Source organism: Zootoca vivipara, chromosome 12, assembly GCF_965207765.1.
Source record: "Zootoca vivipara chromosome 12, rZooViv2.hap1.1, whole genome shotgun sequence".
NCBI classification, from domain to species: domain Eukaryota; kingdom Metazoa; phylum Chordata; class Lepidosauria; order Squamata; family Lacertidae; genus Zootoca; species Zootoca vivipara.
In genome coordinates, this window is record NC_142595.1 from 28,051,137 (window position 1) to 28,069,523 (window position 18,387).

The following is an 18,387-nucleotide window of genomic DNA, read 5'->3' on the forward strand; positions in this document are numbered from 1 at the left end:
TAATAATAATAATAATGCCCTGCCCATCTGGCCGGGTTTCCCCAGCCACTCTGGGTGGCTTACTGCACATACAAAAATGTAAAAATTGGTGATTCACAACCATTGTCTAGACTCATTGCTGATGAATCAGGTGGTTAAATGGCAAGCTATGACCATTACCTTACAATTGCCAAGTTAGTAATGGAATCTCCCATCAGCTTTTAACCCGTACTGGGAACAGGACCCAGCAAATGGGAAAGGACTCAGGAATCACATCCCCCCCCCCTTGTCATATAACACTAATCATTATATAGATGCATCATTCTCTCTCTCTTTCTTGTTACTTTTTAAAGAATCCTTACTGTGTTGCTTATAGCTATTTCATCTGTATTTTGTATTTGTATTTTGATTATTGGTCTAAAATTTGCATGTTTGTAAACACCCTAATAAGACTGGAGAAACTTGCTGGGCTGTCCGTTTAGCAGCATATGAAAGCACATGGTCCCTCCTACAATTTGTAACTCTTCGCCAGGCTTGATCAAATCTATTGATCTGAATGTCTAATTTTCTCAATATGAAATTAAACTCACTACATTTCCATAATAGTTTCCATTTCTTTTGGGGGGGTTGAGGGTGGGAAGTTCCCACAAAACATAACATTTATGTACAAATTTCTCCTAAAATTGGCATTTTGTCTAATATAAACATTTCAGAAGCACTTTTCTCTGTTATGGTCTTTTGTGTTATTTGCTTTAAATTATGCATGGTTTTCCCTGACATATACACTATTTTTTGTTTTGTTTTTAAAGTAGAATGTAGAACTACATTACAAAATTCAGGGATGTGATTGAAGGATAGTTGTGTTTCTTTTTACAAGTTGTCTTGGGAACTGTAAATTAGATGAGTTCAACTGTTTTCATTAAGATGTGCACTAAATTGAACCAAAATGAATTTCTCCCCCATTCCTACACTCTCCTGGTACTGTTGCAAGCATTTCATCACAGTGACAATACTTTCCAAATACCTAGACTGCTCCTAAAATGTTATGTCTGTGTCCATCATTAATGTTTAGAAGAGGAGCAAAGGGGCTGTGACACCTCAAACCACAAAGTGTAAGTCATGCTTCCCACTTCCTCTGATTTTTTTCCCCTTCAGCAGAGATACATTGTCTGCATAATGGAACAACGCAACCGGACCAGTATCAAAGAGTTCATATTTGTGGGATTCTCCAGTGATCGAGGCACCAATTTGTGCCTCTTTGCAGTGGTTCTCTCCATGTACTTCATCACCCTGACAGGTAACACACTCATCATTGTGGCCATCCGTATCGACTCACGGCTCAGCACACCAATGTACTTCTTCCTGACCAATCTCTCTTTCCTGGACATCTGCTACACAACGAGTGTGGTGCCTCAACTACTGATTCATTTCCTGACTAGTCCAAAGACCATCTCCTTCAACAGATGCATGGCCCAGCTCTGTATCTCTTTGACCTTGGGCAGCATTGAGTTTATCCTGTTGGCAGCCATGGCTTATGACAGATATGTGGCTGTTTGCTATCCCTTGCATTATAAAGTCATCATGAATAGGAGAGTGTGTATTCAGTTGGCAATAGCTTCCTGGATTGGTGGCTTCCTCAATGCTCTAGTGCAAACTGGGTTCACCATGCGCCTTCACTTCTGCACTTTCAACATCATCAACCACTTTGCTTGTGAAGTCCTGGGTGTTATCAAGTTAGCTTGCTCAGATACCTTTATCAATGAGATCATGCTTATGGTGGCAGGGGTCATTGTGCTACTCATCCCCTGCATCTTGATAATGCTTTCTTATGTGTATATAATCCGTGCTATCCTACGCATCCACTCTTCAGAAGGTCGGCACAGAGCTTTCTCCACATGTTCCTCTCACCTGACTGTCGTCACCTTCTGCTATGGAACAGCTGCATTTGCCTATATGAACCCCAAAACAAACACTTCACCCAACCAAGACAAGATGTTGGCTTTCGTCTATGCCGTGGTCACTCCAATGCTTAACCCTATCATCTATAGTTTAAGGAACAAGGAAGTCAAAGGAGCCTTGGCTAAAGCAGTAAGGAAAAACATCCCCATAGATAGCTAAAGAACCATTTGTAAGAATTTATATAGCAGCATTAAAAGATGTTTAATGGTAATCAGATATTTAACTGATGCAAGTTCAAAGTCAAATATAAGCTCTATCTGCTCTTGCCTTTGGGAGGCTGGAGGCTGATTAACATATCATGCACAACTCTTAATGAGTCCACACAATGACTGGCAATTCAATGTTAACATCTGAACCCATTGGAAAGCATGATGTTGATATAATGCAGTCATAGAATTGTATAGTTGCAAGGAAGCACAAGGGTCATGTAGTCCAACTCCCTGAAATACAGGCAGGAATCTTTCACCCAAAATGGGACTTGATATAAGCAATGTGTGGTGTGAGATTCCAGGGATTCCAGGGACATACCCAGGGTTCATGTTTCCTTCAGGAATGAGGCACAGTGGAGAATGTATTTAATATATGCGGTTTATTTACACATATATACATTCTGAGCCTATGGCAGAGGGGTTCACAGCATCACCACTCCGAAAGGGGTGTTGTTTCTCCCATAGCCACAGCCTTGGTTTCAAACAGACATCAGGCATTGCTCTTGCCTCTGTCTTCTCCCAACTTGCTGCTTTATATTTGGTTCAAATCACTGCAACTTTCAACTGACTCTTTCTTTCTAACTATTCATGTGTTGCCATTTCCCACAGAGGCATTGCTGGTGGGAAAAGATGGGAGTTGTAGTTCAATCAAAACAATGTATCTCTGCCGGCAGGTGACAACATAGTATCCTAAGTACTCAGTAGCCATCAATATTAAGGGGAAGATGGTTGGATTGCACTGTGGATTACACACTGCCTTGTTCTAATTATCTTGACTTTCCTGAAATATTGTGCAAACTGTATTTTAGTGAAGTGCTGAGAATTATGTTACAGGTCCAAATAACCCATAATTTCCTAGCCAGATCTAAAGTTAGCAGAGTTACCAAGGAGAGAGTGACTAATTTTATATAAAATATTTTTTTATTAATCTTCAATTAATAACATTCCAATTGATAACAACTCAAATCAAATCTTGCCACATCATAATACAAACAATAAAGCAGTTATGCATTCCAAATTAAATTTTTAAAGAGGGCTCCCCATGTTCTGGCTGTTGGGAGAAAGTTTCTTTCACTTGTTCCTCCTTCCTTCTCTGTCTCTCCCCCCCCCCCCCGGTTTCATAATTTGGATCTTAACCCATTGTCTTATCATCACAATCACTGGTGTATGACTTTCCATCTGTTTAATGAATCTATATGTCTAAGAGGCATTTTATTTTGTGTTGTTATCCGTCAATTGATTTTCAGTACAGCCCCCCCCCCCCGAGGCCCCCTCTTTCATTCCACAGTCTCATCTCCAAGGGTCTGGGCTCTCTTCCAGCTCTCCTTCATTTAATAAGATTTATGGCGCAGCAATTTTCAGGTCTTTTAACAAGCTGATGTTCCAAATATGAGTCTTCTGTAGAAAAACAGTGCCATATGGTATATTTCACAATCAGTAATTATTGGGTTCCTCTAGAAGTCAAGCTTGTCCCCCCCCCCCTCCCCAGGCTCTAGGGGAAGCTCGCAAAGATAAAAAATTCACCCCCCTTTCACATTAATCCATATATAACAATAATCTATGCAGGAAAATGCAGTTTCGTGTGTGAAATATTCCCCAATTATAATCCATCAATTGTCTTCAGCCCCCCGTGAGGGGAGGTTGTTTCTTTTTCTCCTGCACCACAGCCTGTGCCATTTTCTCAACCCGAGCCACATACATACGGTATCTGATCTTGTTTTTGCCAGTTCTAATTGGGGCTCTCCACAGAGGACCGCGCGGCCAAGCATTAAATTCTCTAGTTTTACTGTTTCTCCTGCATTCCATTTAGATAATGGATTCTTTCTTAGTGAGGTTTGCCAAATCATGAAGTAGCAAATGTAGAAATGTAGAAAAAGAAACAGCCGCTCACCGCACTTAAATTGAAGTACAACAATGAAAGTCCCTTTCAGATCAAAGCCTTGGCACCCAGTGATTGGTTTATTTAGCAGGTCTTTTTTTATCCCCTTCTTTCCAGAACACACCTGTTTCTTAGTCCAAATTTTAATAATTTTTTGAAGAAGAGGGATCCTCCTGCTCATTATTATGACTCTGGAGTGTTTCCAATTCGTGCAGTGCTCATCACCCAGCGTCCCTGCCCCTGCATTCTGTAGCGAGTGGCAGTTATTGGACGATCCATGACTGACAAAGGAGAGGGTGACTAATAATCACTATAATAAGTATGCAGTATAGACCTGCAGACTAAAACAGAGTTTGAAGAAATAAGCACAGATGATACCTGTTAAAGATTTTGTGGTTTACTGGGAGAGGATCAAATGGACTAAATTCCAGGAGTATTTGGATTAAGGGGTTTTGTACACGGAATGCACAATCTCTCTTCCAAGTTGCAATATGGGAGACACTCAGCTGACTTTCCCCATTGCTTTGGCCAAAGCTCCCTTAACGTCCTTATTTCTCAGACTATAAATGATAGGGTTCAGCATGGGAGAGACCAGAGCGTAGAAAACTGAGGCTCTCTTTTCTTGGTCAGCCACACGGTTGGACCGGGGCTGCAAGTAAGTGAAGCCAATGGTGCTGTAGAACAATGTGACAACAGTGAGGTGGGTAGCACAGGTGGAGAAAGCTCGTTGCCGTCCCTTTGCTGAATGCATGCTGATCACCACCCTGGCAATGTGGATGTAGGAGATCACTATGAAGGTGAAAGGCAACATGAGCACAATTACACTGAGGGCAAATATTACGACCTCTGCCAAATAGGTGTCCATGCAGGCCAACTGAAGCATGGCCGGCAACTCACAATAGAAATGATTGATCTGGTTGGGTCCACAGAAAGGAAAGCTTACTGTGATGGCTGTCAGTGCTGCAGCATTGATGAAGGCACTGACCCAGCAGATCCCTGCCATCTTCATGCACATTTGCATTCTCATGATAGTGAGGTATCTCAAAGGGCGACATATGGCTACATAGCGGTCATATGCCATGAAAGCCAGGATGAAGCACTCAGTCATCCCACAGGACAGAGTCAGGTTGAGTTGGGCCATGCATCTGTTGAAGGTAATGATATTTATCCCAGAGACCAGGTGGACAAGCATCTGAGGGACAGTAATCACTGTGAAGAGCATGTCCAGAAAAGAGAGGTTACCAATGAAAAAGTACATGGCTGTGTGTAGGCGTGAGTCAACCCACACCAAATAGATGATGAGGCTGTTTCCAAACATGGTAGCCAGAGCTACAGCCAAGCAGAGCACCAAGAGGACTTGCTGCAATGTGGGGTGAGTGGTGAAGCCAAGAAGAATGAATTCATTCACTGATGTCCAATTCTGTCTCCGCATCTTTCTCATCAGATACCACCTGCAATGATAAAAGTAACTGTGATGACAGGAAATGCTATTTTCAATGCAACACACCTAACTAAGTTGATATCACACAACACATATTTCTTGAGAGGTTGTGGTCCGACTGGCCCAAGTCATTTCTTTTTCACTGCTTCTGGTTCCTACTCTATATTTCGAAACAATTTGTGGTGGCTTCTAATGGTCCTGGCTGTCATCTTTACTCATCATACTACAAGCTCATGTATAACTTAGTCAGCTCTATACTTTATCAATCTATGGGTATTGAATAGAATTTTGTTTTTTTAATAGATCACAGTTCCAAATAGCTCAGGACGACCTCTCCCCACTCCTAAGACTCTGCGATCATAACCAGAGGCCCTTCCTCATGTGCCTCTTCCATGAGAAGAACATGAGACTGGGCCTCTTCTGTGGTGGCTCCCCATTTGTAGAAAGTTCTCCCCTGGGATGCTTGCCTGGCACCATCATTATATATCTTAGACATCACACAAAAACTTTCCACTCTAAAAAGGCCTTTAGCCTTTAACTATCTGTGTCCTTTTAGAAGTGGGTTGGATGTATGTCTTTTTTCTCTTGTTTGTTTTTAAAAATATACCTATGTGGACCTATTTCTCTGTCTGTTTGTTTGCTTGGTTGGATATAAGTCACTTTGGATTGCCCTAAACAAAATAAAACAACTAATCAATTCAATTAACAATAACAAGAATATGTTTCTATTTAATAATATAATTTAATAAGTACAATTTATAGCAGCAGCAGCAACAACAACTCTCTCTAATGCACTTTTGCAACAGTAACATTTAGTAACCTTGTGTTTTCCAATCTCTCTCCCCCCCCCCTTTTTGGGCAAGTTTATACCTGCTAAAATGTCTTATTTAAAATAAAGTAGGGACAGGACTTCCTGCAGGGACTGTAGCTCTATTTGGGTATTCAATCTCCTCACACGTAAACAAGAAAATGAGGAAGATTAGGGATATGCTACCAAGTCTACACAGTTTAAAGACTTTCACAAATATGAGGGTAAAGCCTCATCAAAGCTTCCCATGATTTTGCTTGGTATTTTGCAGATGTATTTTAAAGCTATCATCTATTTCACTAAAATATCTGACTGCTTCTTTTCCTCTTTGGTGCAGCAGAAAGGTTCATCAGTGCACCAACATTTACATCCTTAGAAAAGCCAGTTGGTGCTTGGTGCCCATAGAAATGAAATGTATTAGCTACAACAATCAGCATCTTACTTCTAGTCCTATTTTTGATCCTATTGGTCCTATTTTTGGTCCTTTTGGTCCTATTTCAGCTACAAATCCTTGTATAATATTAGTAGCATTGACTCAAAATTGTCTGGTGACTTACAGTCATTGTGCTGCACTAGTGTGAGGCAGCTCCCTGGTCCCATAGGAAAATATTTGGGCTGCAATGGTGCTTAATTTTACTGCAAGCCCAATCATTCCCTAAACACACCCAACTCTTCTCACATCTGACCTGCCTAGTAAATTGTGTTTTATTGCTCTTAAGCCACAGAAGGATATAAAGATAGATCTATTCAACAGACTTTTCAAAATTCATCTTCACATTTCTAAATATTCACAATTCTCCTAACAAATGAGTAGTTATGATTCAAACTCACAATACAATCTCTGTATAATCTCTATAAAACTTGTTTTGTATTAGTTTTTCTTTGTGGAACTCTTCTTTTTGCCCCTGCTCAGCAGAGAAAATAAGGGTTGCCACCGGGGTTAGTTCTATACAAAGTAAACCCATTGGAATAATGGACATGAATTTCTAAACCCTCTGTTTAGAAATAGGTGTCTTTAAAAAGAGAAAATACATTTAAATAACATGGAAATGCATTTGTGTATATGTATTTTTAAATATCTCAGATGAAATAGATAATTATGCAGAATTAACATTGGCGAACACATAAACATGCCATACAGTGTAGATATCCCTAAGCCAAATCATATTAAGGGCTTTTATATATTGGCATGGTGACAAAAGGCATTTGAGAAGTGTCTTATACAAACAAATAAATGCTTGGTAGTCGGTCACGACTGGACCTAATGGTCAGGGGTCCCTTTACCTTTACCTTTACCTTACACATTGCCTACATGAGTTCAATGTCATTGGGGAAAAACATACAGTATTCGAGTATGAGAAAGATATACCTTTCCACAATTGCACCAACCTGCCTTTTGGGTGATCAGTATGGAACTCAACAGAATTAAGTAGCACAAATGCTGGTCCCTATCCAATAATCTGTGGAAGCTCTGACATATTTGTACTTGTGTAGCCTTCCCCATCTCTTTTAGTGTTGAGGCTGAATATCCATATGTAACAGGGGTGCAGCAGATACCCTACAGAGACAAAGAAGCCATTTCTATCAGACCACTGTGAACATATTCCATGCTGATGCTGCTGTCTCTACCACCACTACCAGTATTAGTAATAATGCATTTTTAAAATAAGAGCAGAGCAAATAGAAGTAGATATATTCACAAGATTAAAGCTGGATTCCTACCTAGGGTTAAGTTTCATAGACATCAGTAGGATTCATGACATGTATAAGATTGTGATGTTAGACATCGTACTGACTAATGGTTACTAATAAATTTTGGGGATTTTCGTTTCTATTGTGGGGAAGATTTTATTATTATTTTAATTATTGGCAATTTAATACACCAATCTGCACACTGGCATGGCTTTATCATAGTCATTGCAACGCCAAAGGGATTGTCCAACATTAATCTGCCATCAATGTTTGAGATGACTCAAGGAAGGTAGAGCATCTGTTTTGCAGAAAGAAGGTACCGGCTTCAGTCTCCAGAATCTGCACGTTGGTCTGGGAACATCCCCTGTCTGAAACTCCAGGAAACCATTGCCTGTCACTGCATGCAATACTGAGCTAGATGGAACAATCCTATACAGTATTCCTAAGAGCCACAGGATATAAGTGAGGGTTTTTTTGCCTTTGAAAACCTACCCTGGAACAATTAAACTACCCAGTAGACACAATAGTGCTCTGCATGGTTTCTTCTTTAATCCATTTATCAATCCATCACATGTTGAATACCCATTTTTAATAATAATAATAATAATAATTTATTTATACCCCACCCATCTGGCTGGGTTTCCCCAGCCACTCTGGGCAGCTTCCAACAAAATATCAAATGCAACAGTCTATTAACATATTAAATGCTTCCCTATATAAGGGGAGTTATAAGAAGAATGACCGCTTCCCCAACATAAAGGGGAGGCGCATTTTGCGCAGTCGCGCGCAGCCCCCCTTGGGAACCCTAGGACAGATCTGGAAGTTTGGAGGCTGGCACAGCCTACCTGAGGCTGGAGGCTGGAGTCACCGCCCACTCCATCAACCGACCAATCCGGCCGAAGGGGGCGTGCCAGGGGGATAGGCCAGGTAGGATCAGGTAGGCTTACCTGCACACAAAGAAGAGGGGCCATTCCTGGGAAGCAGCCAACGGATTCAGAGCTTTCCCACCCTCCACTCCCTAAACTTTTGCTTGCTTTACAGGTCCATAGAAGAATAAAATAAATAAATAAATAAATAAATAAATGAAAAATATTTACTTCCACAGGTTTCTTCCACAGGCTTCTTGCTTTTCAGGTTTTTCTCCCACAGGCGTACACGCACGCAGGCGCTGCTACGACCGGTCGCTGTTAAAGGGCTGGAAAGGACTTTCCCTGCATTGGCAGGTTTCGCCTTTCCCGTAGCAATTCGTCACAACTTTGTCGGATGCAGGCCTTGGGCGGAATCCTTTAGTCATTTACACAAAGGGGAGGGGCGTGGGGGCGGTGACCCCCCGCCCTATTGCGGCGGCGATAGCAGGGTTCCCGTAAACGGGCATCAAGGGGGGGCATTTGGCGATGCCACTTGGCTGGTTATTGCCCTCCCCCTCCAGCGGCGGCGATCCGGGGGGCGGGCTATCTGCTTGAACATATGTTCTCCAGAGTTAGCCCAACCCCCACTCATGCTGGACAACCCTGAAGATCACCCCACCCCCTGCGGGGGGCTGGGAGGGATATACGCCCAATGCCTGCGCCAAGGTCTTCCTACATCTGAATTTTAATAAAGTTGTGGCCAATTTTTAATCCCATAAATACGTAGTCCTGTGTCATTATTCCACTCGGGGCTGCCCTGGGGGGCTGGGGGGACTCCGCCTGACTGCGCAAAAAGTTCATTCAAATGCCTTAGGAAAGGAGATTGAGGTCCTAGCTTTACATCAACAATAAGACAAAATAAGATGATGAGTAACATTTAGCAATATTTACATGCCTCTAACATTTATATTCTTTCTGCTTCTTAGATATTTGTCAGCACCCTGCTTTCAGTCTCATTATGAAAGGGCTATTTTTAGTGATTTTTCCCTAGAAATACAAGCCTAAATTATGACAAAGAACTCAATAGAAGAGATGAAGCTCATTTTCAAATTATACCACTTCAGACAACAGGTGGGGCCCCATACAGTGGAATTTATTCATTCAACAGTTTTCGAAGCTGATTTTTAAGAAAAAAGTTCTCCGCAAAACAGTTTATTAAAGTACACCAAACAAAATCAACAAAGCAGACTTTTAAAAACACTTAAATATTCCCTTTCATAATCCACAATACTTTCTTTAAAGTAAGCACAGAACCAACAGGAATGTTTTTCTGGGACGGAACATTTACATGTTGGGATGAAGCCTAAGCTTCAATTGACATCTTCCCCTGACATCTAGTTCTGTCCATTGAAAAATGGAAACATGTTCAGGCTACCATGCTACACACGGTTACCTAGGGGTGGACCCTGTTGAACCTTCTGGGTAGTAGCACCCACTCTGTGGAATGCCCTCCCATCAGATGTCAAGGAGATAAGTAACTATACAACTTTTAGAAGACATCTGAAGGCAGCACTGTATAGGGGAGTTTAAAACACTTAATGTTTGATTATGATTTGGATACGCCGGGAGCTGCTCAGAGTGGTTGGGGCAGCCCAATCTGATGGGTGGGGCACTACTACTACTGCTAAATTATTTCAGAATCATCGGTTTTAAAAGTACACCCCTGAAATCTGTAGTTATATATTAAGAAGCAACGTCCTTTGGGAAGATGAAATTCTTCAATGCCTATTCAAATTGTTCACTGCAAAGAAAGCCCAATTATGAATTCCTTGAATGCATTGTATATGGGATCCTCCTTAATGAGGGTCCTGGTTGCATGCAGGCCCCTAAGGCACCCACACTAGGAGAGTTGTTGCCGAGTATGGCCCAAGCCTTAACCGTTGGGCCCCAGGATCGTGCCAGGCTGTATGGGCCAATTGGGGCAGTTGGCATGATTCCTGGGGCCTACAAAAGCAGCAGTGCACCATAACTGGGGGCACTTGCTTCGCGCTGCCGAATGCCCACCCTTCCTCCCTAATTTTAGGACATGCTACTTTGGCCTTGCTTTGGATTGGGTCACCGGCTTTGGAACAGGGGCCAGGTAGGAATTTTTCCGTTTGACAAATTGGGAGTGGCCACTTGGTCTTCGCCTACCCCCTTAGCAATCATCACAACTTGGTAAGGTTTGGCAGTTAGGCATTGGCTTAATGAAGTGTGTGGGAGGGGAGGTGTGGCATCACCTGCCCCTCCATGAATAAGGGTATTCTGGTAAAGGAATCTGGGGGCCTGGATTTCACCCAAAGTCCACTTGAGGGGTTTTCCAGTGCGACGGGCGGGCGGGCTGAGCGCGCAGTGCGGCTCAGGCCCGTCCTAGCCATAGAGGTTAGTGGCGCGGAGAACCACGGCGCTGGGCACTGGAGGGCGCTGGAAGGGCGCCAAGTGAGCGCAGGGTTCCGGCGATGTGGCCAGGACTGCGCTCCACGAGCTGAGAGGCGGCGCCGCGTCTCTCTCCTTCTCTGAGGACTCCGCGCTGCGCCTCCTTCTCGTTTCCCCAGCGCTGGGTTCCGCTCAGTCGAGCTTCGCCACCAGTGCGCGCACAGTGCCCTAGCAGCTCTTGCTGGTCCCGTGGTGCGCGCACTGGTGGCGACGCTTGACTGAGCGGAACCCAGCGCTGGGGAAACGAGAAGGAGGCGCAGCGTGGAGTCCTTGGAGGTGACCTCCCACTGCTGCCGCGGTCCGCTTGGCACTCCCGGGTCCTTGGAGAGGCTCTGGAGGGGGGCACTGGAGGGACGTTAGCGCCAGGGTGCTGGATGGGCTTAAGGAGGTGCAGCTGCCGAGGGCTTAGCACGCAGCGCTGTTGCCGAGGGCGCTGCTGCGCAGCAGAGCAGCCGGCGCCCCCCCCCTGACGGGCCGGCGTCGTGGCGTCCTGCGCCACCCAGCCTGGCCATAGGGCCGGCCTTGCCTAAAGTGAGAAGTTCCATTATGGGTGGAGGTGGACAACTAGTGTTTTTTCAGCTTCAGTGAATTGAACTACCTGATGGCTCATCACAGGAGACCTGAGTGAGAGCAGGAGAGGAAACTTGAGAAGTCAGAGATGGCTAGTAGTAGCAGCAGTTGCAGTGAGATGCTGGAATGATAAACAAGCTTCAGATCTTTATCAGTTTACAGTGGTACCTCTGGTTAAGAACTTAATTTGTTCCGGAGTTCCGTTCTTAACCTGAAACTGTTCTTAACCTGAAGCACCACTTTAGCTAATGGGAACCTCCTGCTGCTGCCGCGCCGCAAGAATATGATTTCTGTTCTCATTCTGAAGCAAATTTCTTAACCTGAGGTACTATTTCTGGGTTAGCGGAGTTTGTAACCTGAAGCGTTTGTAACCTGAAGCGTTTGTAACCCGAGGTACCACTGTACAAAACTGCCTAACTGCTTGTTTACAATGCTTGTTTACAATGTATTGCTTTGTTAACTTTGTTCATGTCATGTTTACATTTAACTTGTATTTAAGACAATTCTGCAGTAAAGTTTTAGAACTCATTCTTGGGGTAGAAAGGCCCAGATCAGGGATTCTGCTGAACAACTCTATCACCATGTACCACAACCATGAACGATGTACACAATTTTCCAATTTGCATTTTATGACTTCTCTTTTTAAGCTGTCCAGTTTGCACAAAAACAGATGCCACATAGAGGCATGCTGATCCATCAACATTTGCCCTCTTCAGCAAAGTTTATATTTTGAAAACTTAACTTCATTTCCCTGCTGCTTATCCCTAAGGAACATATATATCAACAAGGTGAGAACTCCACAGAGAGTTTAGCCTCTCTTGATTGTACTACAGAAGATACTGTATTGTCTGTGCTATTGAGCTATAAAGATGCATTTTAAGTCGTATATGTTTCTCTGCAGAAAGTTTTTATTTCAGATTGTGCAAAGGATAGTAGATCACCTAATATTTCCTAACCATCCTGCATTCAGTTTTCTTGCAGGATTTTTTGTGACTTTTCGTTGCTCTTCATAAAGGTATTGTGCTATTTTTACTTTTGATATTTTTTAGTGGAACAACTATTTTCTTTTTTCAGAATTTTTGTGTGGATTTTTTTATATGTACCAAGAAAAGACTAGGGATATTATTTGTGCTTTATATGTGACTGTGGATACTAAGTTCTGCACAGAGGAGCAGCAGTTGAAGAAACAGACAGTGGCTGGAATGGATCTTACATAAATGGCAGGTAAATCCCATAGGTGGCTTTGCATGGTCAAATTTTCACCATATTTACAAATGGACAATGTCTAAAAGTAGACGGTGTCCATTTGGCCAAGGTCTCACAATGGGCAGATAAAATGGTTAATTAAACCATATAACAGCAGTATAACTACAGATTTCAGGGGTGTACTTTTAAAACCGATGACTCTGAAATAATTTAGCAGTAGTAGTAGTGCCCCACCCATCAGATTGGGCTGCCCCAACCACTCTGAGCAGCTCCCGGCGTATCCAAATCATAATCAAACATTAAGTGTTTTAACCCCCCCCCCCTATGCAGTGCTGCCTTCAGATGTCTTCTAAAAGTTGTATAGTTACTTATCTCCTTGACATCTGATGGGAGGGCATTCCACAGAGTGGGTGCTACTACCCAGAAGGTTCAATAGGACGCACTCCTAGGTAACTGTGTATAGCATGGTAGCCTGAAACGTGTTTCCATTTTTCTATGGACAGAATTAGATGTCAGGGGAAGATGTCAATTGAAGCTTAGGCTTCACCCCAACATGTAAATGTTCCGTCCCAGAAAAACATTCCTGTTGGTTCTGTGCTTACTTTAAAGAAAGTATTGTGGATTATGAAAGGGAATATTTAAGTGTTTTTAAAAGTCTGCTTTGTTGATTTTGTTTGGTGTACTTTAATAAACTGTTTTGCGGAGAACTTTTTTCTTAAAAATCAGCTTTGAAAACTGTTGAATAAATAAATTCCACTGTATGGGGCCCCACCTGTTGTCTGAAGTGGTATAATTTGAAAATGAGCTTCATCTCTTCTATTGAGTTCTTTGTCATAATTTAGGCTTGTATTTCTAGGGGAAAATCACTAAAAATAGCCCTTTCATAATGAGACTGAAAGCAGGGTGCTGACAAATATCTAAGAAGCAGAAAGAATATAAATGTTAGAGGCATGTAAATATTGCTAAATGTTACTCATAATCTTATTTCGTCCAGTGAAAGGAAATCATTGAGTTGATCTATAGCTAGGACCTCAATCTCTTTTCCTAAGGCAATTGAATGAACTTCTGCTCCTTATAATTCCCCTTATTTACCCAAAATGGGTATGCAATAATAAATGGATGAAAGAAGAAACCATACAGAGCACTATTGTTTCTACTGGATATATTAATTGTTCCAGGGTAGGTTTTCAACGGCAAAAAAACCTCACTTATATCCTGTGGATCCTAGGAATACTGTATAGGATTGTTCTATCTAGCTCAGTATTGTATGTTTTCCTGGAGTTTCAAACAGGAGATGTTTCCAGACCAACATACAGATCCTGAGGACTGAAGCCAGTACCTTCTTTGTGCAAAACAGATGCTCTACCTTCCTTGAGTCATCTTAAACATTGATGGCAGATTAATGTTCAGCAATCTCTTTAGCGTTGCAATGAATATGATAAAGCCATACCAGTGAGCAGATTGGTGTATTAAATTGCCAATAATTAAAATAATAATAAAATAGTGTGAGTTTTGAATCATAACTACTCATTTTTCAGGGGTATTGTGAATATTTAGAAATGTGAAGATTAATTTTAAAAGTTTGTTGAATATATTTGTCTTTATATCCTTCTGTGGCTTAAGAACAATAAAACACAACTTACTAGACAGGTCAGATATGAGAAAAGTTGGGTGTGTTTAGGGATTGATTGGGATAGCAGTAAAACTAAGCACTATTGCAATTGCAGCCCAATATTTTCCTATGGGACCAAGGAGCTGCCTCACACTAGTGCAGCACAATGTGTTGTGTGATATCAGCCTTGTTAGGTGTATTGCATTGAAATCAGCATTTGCTGTAATCACAGTTACTTTTATCATTGCAGATGGTATCTGATGAGAAAGATGTGGAGACAGAATTGGACATCAGTGAATGAATTCATTCTTCTTGGCTTCACCACTCACCCCACATTGCAGCAAGTCCTCTTAGTGCTCTGCCTGGCTGTAACTCTAGCTACCATTTTTGGGAACAGCCTAATCATCTACTTGGTGTGGGTTGACTCACGACTCCACACAGCCATGTACTTTTTCATTGGTAACCTCTCTTTTCTGGACATGCTCTTCACAGTGATTACTGTCCCTCAGATGCTTGTCCACCTGGCCTCTGGTATAAATATCATTACCTTCAACAGATGCATGGCCCAACTCAACCTGACTCTGTCCTGTGGGATGACTGAGTGCTTCATCCTGGCTCTCATGGCATATGACCGCTATGTGGCCATATGTCAACCACTGCGGTACCCAACCATCATGCGGATGCAAGTGTGTGTCCAGATGGCAGGAGCATGTTGGCTAGGAGGCTTCTTCAATGCTGCAACACTGACAGTTGTCACCATAAATTTCCCCTTCTGTGGACCCAACCAAATCAACCATTTCTTTTGCGAGGAGCCTGCCGTGTTGCAGCTGGCTTGCATGGACACCTATATAGTAAAAGTTCTTATATTTGCCTTGAGTGTCATTGTGCTCATGTTGCCTTTCACTTTTATAGTGATCTCCTACATCCACATTGCCAGGGTGGTGCTCAACATGCACTCAGCAAAGGGACGGCAACGAGCTTTCTCCACCTGTGCTACCCACCTCACTGTTGTCACATTGTTCTACAGCACCATTGGCTTCACTTACTTGCAGCCCCAGTCCAGCCGTGTGGCTGACCAGGAAAAGAGAGCCTCAGTTTTCTATGCTCTGGTCTCCCCCATGCTGAACCCGATCATTTATAGTCTGAGGAATAAGGACGTTAAGGGAGCTTTGGCCAAAGCAATGGGGAAAGTCAGCTGAGTCTCTTCCATATTGCAACTTGGAAGAGAGATTGTGCATTCCGTGTACAAAACCCCTTAATCCAAATACTCCTGGAATTTATTCCATTTGATTCTCTCCCAGTAAACCACAAAATCTTTAAAAAATGTCTTCTATGCTCACTTCTTCAGACTTGGTTTTAGCATGCAGTTCTATACTACATACTTATTACAGTGATTATTAGTCACTCTCTCCTTGGTAACTCTGCTAACTTTAGCTCTGGTAGGGGAATTTTTGGGTCATTTGGATCTGTAACATAATTCTCAGGACTTCAGTAATCTACAGCTTATACAATATTTCGGGAAAGTAAAGACAATTAGAACAAGGTGAAAAAAGGTAAAGGACCCTTGAAAGTTAAGTCCAGTCGCAGATGACTCTGGGGTTGCGGCGTTCATCTCGCTTTGCAGGCCGAACTCACTCACCCACTGTGCAATCCAACCATCTTCCCCTTAATATTGATGCCTACTGTGCACTTAGGATACTATGTTGCCCCCTGTCAGCAGAGAGGCATTCTTCTGATTGAACTACACCTCCCATCCACTGCCACCAGCAATACCTCTGTGGGAAATGGCAACGTGAATAGTTAGAAAGACAGAGTCAATGTTTACAGTTGAAAGTTGCAGTCATATGAACCAAATATAAAGCATCAAGTAGGGAGAAGACAGAGGCAAGAACACTGCCTGATGTCTGTTTGAAACCAAGGCTGTGGCTATGGGAGAAACATCACCTTTTTGGAGTGGTGATGCTGTGAACCCCTCTGCCATAGACTCAGAATGTATATATGTGTAAATAAACCACATATATTAAAGACATTCTCCACTGTGCCTCATTCCTGAAGGAAACATGAACCCTGGGTATGTCCCTGGAATCCCTGGAATCTCACACCACACATTGCTTATATCAAGTCCCATTTTGGGTGAAAGATTCCTGCCTGTATTTCAGGTGGTTGGACTACATGGCCCTTGTGCTTCCTTCCAACTATACAATTCTATGATTGTATTATATCGACATCATGCTTTCCAATGGGTTCAGATGTTAACATTCAATTGCCAGTCATTGTGTGGACTCATTAAGAGTTGTGCATGTATATGATCAGTCCCCAACCTCCCAAAGGCAAGACCAGATAGAGCTTATATCCTTCAACCACATCCCTGAATTTTGTAATGTAGTTCGACATTCTACTTTTTAAAAAATAAGATGTATATTTTAAAGCAAATAACAAAAAAGACCATGACAGAGAAAAGTGCTTCTGAAATGTTTATATTAGACAAAATACCAATTTTAGAAGAATTTTGTAAAAAAAAAAAAGGTTATGTTTTGTGGGAACTTCCCACCCTCACCCCCCCCCTAAAAAAGGCAACTATTATGGAAATGTGGTGAATTAAATTTAATATTGAGAAAATTAGACATTCAGATTGATAGATTTGGTCCTGCCTGGTGAAGAGTTACTAATTGTAGGAGGGACCATATGCACTATTTTCTCCTCCCTCTGTGATAAATTATTATTATTGACAGTCCAAAAGTGTCCACCTCATATTGTGACCGCTTCAATTCTGCTCGAAACAATTTGTTCAAAGGTTCTTGCATCATCAAACACATTGCTTCAAATTCTGCCCCTTCCCCCAACACACACCCCTTTTCTGATCTCTAATGGTGTGAATGAACAAATGAGATAATATAGATTTGGAACTGGTACATACCAGTTTGTTCTGTTTATTCTACTAGGACACAAACGTATCCCCAAATGATACACTTACCTTTGGGGACCAAGGTGATATAGCATTCTGCTCCTCTAAAAATATATAGCACATTTCTAATTAAAAATCAAGGTGAGGACAGCGTCCATCCTTAACTCCTGCTGAGAAATGTGAAGTATAGCTACCATAAGAAATAATTTCCGAAGTTTATATGTCAGTAAGGGATCAATTATCCTATTCACTAGCAGTTAAAAGGAACCATGGAAATTCAAAAGTATGAACAAGACTTATAACTCTAAAAATAATGCAAATCAAGGCCAGCAGGGACTTTTTAATAGTGTTGTCTTTATATTCTCAAGTGAAAAATGGCTTGGAAATTATGCTCCAAATAATCACAGTAGCTGAGGTGACCAAGCAAGCTTGCTTTGCTAGAATAGAACTTTCTTCCACATTTAAGAGGTAGCTGTGGAATTTCTTGACTCTGATAGGTATCATAAACCTTACTGTATTAAGTATGAAACAGAAGTGCCAACTTGAAGAAGATATTGTGGGGCTCTGGTAAGTCCTGCCCCACATAATTGATGGCATGACGCAGTGCTCACACACCATATGAATGGGAATGCCTATCAGCTTTGTGGGGGTCTGGCCACCTCCAATCTTTTATTGTGGGGACCAAAGCCCCCACGGCCCCTAGGACCTGGCTCCTATGGTATTAAAGGAGAAGTATAGGTGGACAAACAATTTAGATCCTCTTATTGCATATTTTCAGGTTTTAGTTCTCTCACTTGGGACTGT

At 42.1% G+C, this 18,387-nt stretch overlaps 3 protein-coding genes across 3 annotated transcripts; 2 read left to right on the plus strand and 1 right to left on the minus strand.

The window, feature by feature from the left end:
• Window positions 1-1,155: 1,155 nt before the first annotated feature.
• Window positions 1,156-2,097, plus strand: LOC118094528 (olfactory receptor 2F1-like). Its single transcript, XM_088655059.1, has one exon. The coding sequence runs from the start codon at window positions 1,156-1,158 to the stop codon at window positions 2,095-2,097; it is 942 nt and encodes a 313-aa protein (XP_088511185.1).
• Window positions 2,098-4,528: 2,431 nt separating this feature from the next.
• On the minus strand, window positions 4,529-5,458 carry LOC132593123 (olfactory receptor 2D2-like). Its single transcript, XM_060282137.2, has one exon. The coding sequence runs from the start codon at window positions 5,456-5,458 to the stop codon at window positions 4,529-4,531; it is 930 nt and encodes a 309-aa protein (XP_060138120.2).
• A 9,489-nt stretch (window positions 5,459-14,947) lies between these two features.
• LOC132593124 (olfactory receptor 2D2-like) lies at window positions 14,948-15,877 on the plus strand. The gene has a single exon (XM_060282138.2). The coding sequence runs from the start codon at window positions 14,948-14,950 to the stop codon at window positions 15,875-15,877; it is 930 nt and encodes a 309-aa protein (XP_060138121.2).
• The last annotated feature ends 2,510 nt before the right edge of the window (window positions 15,878-18,387 follow it).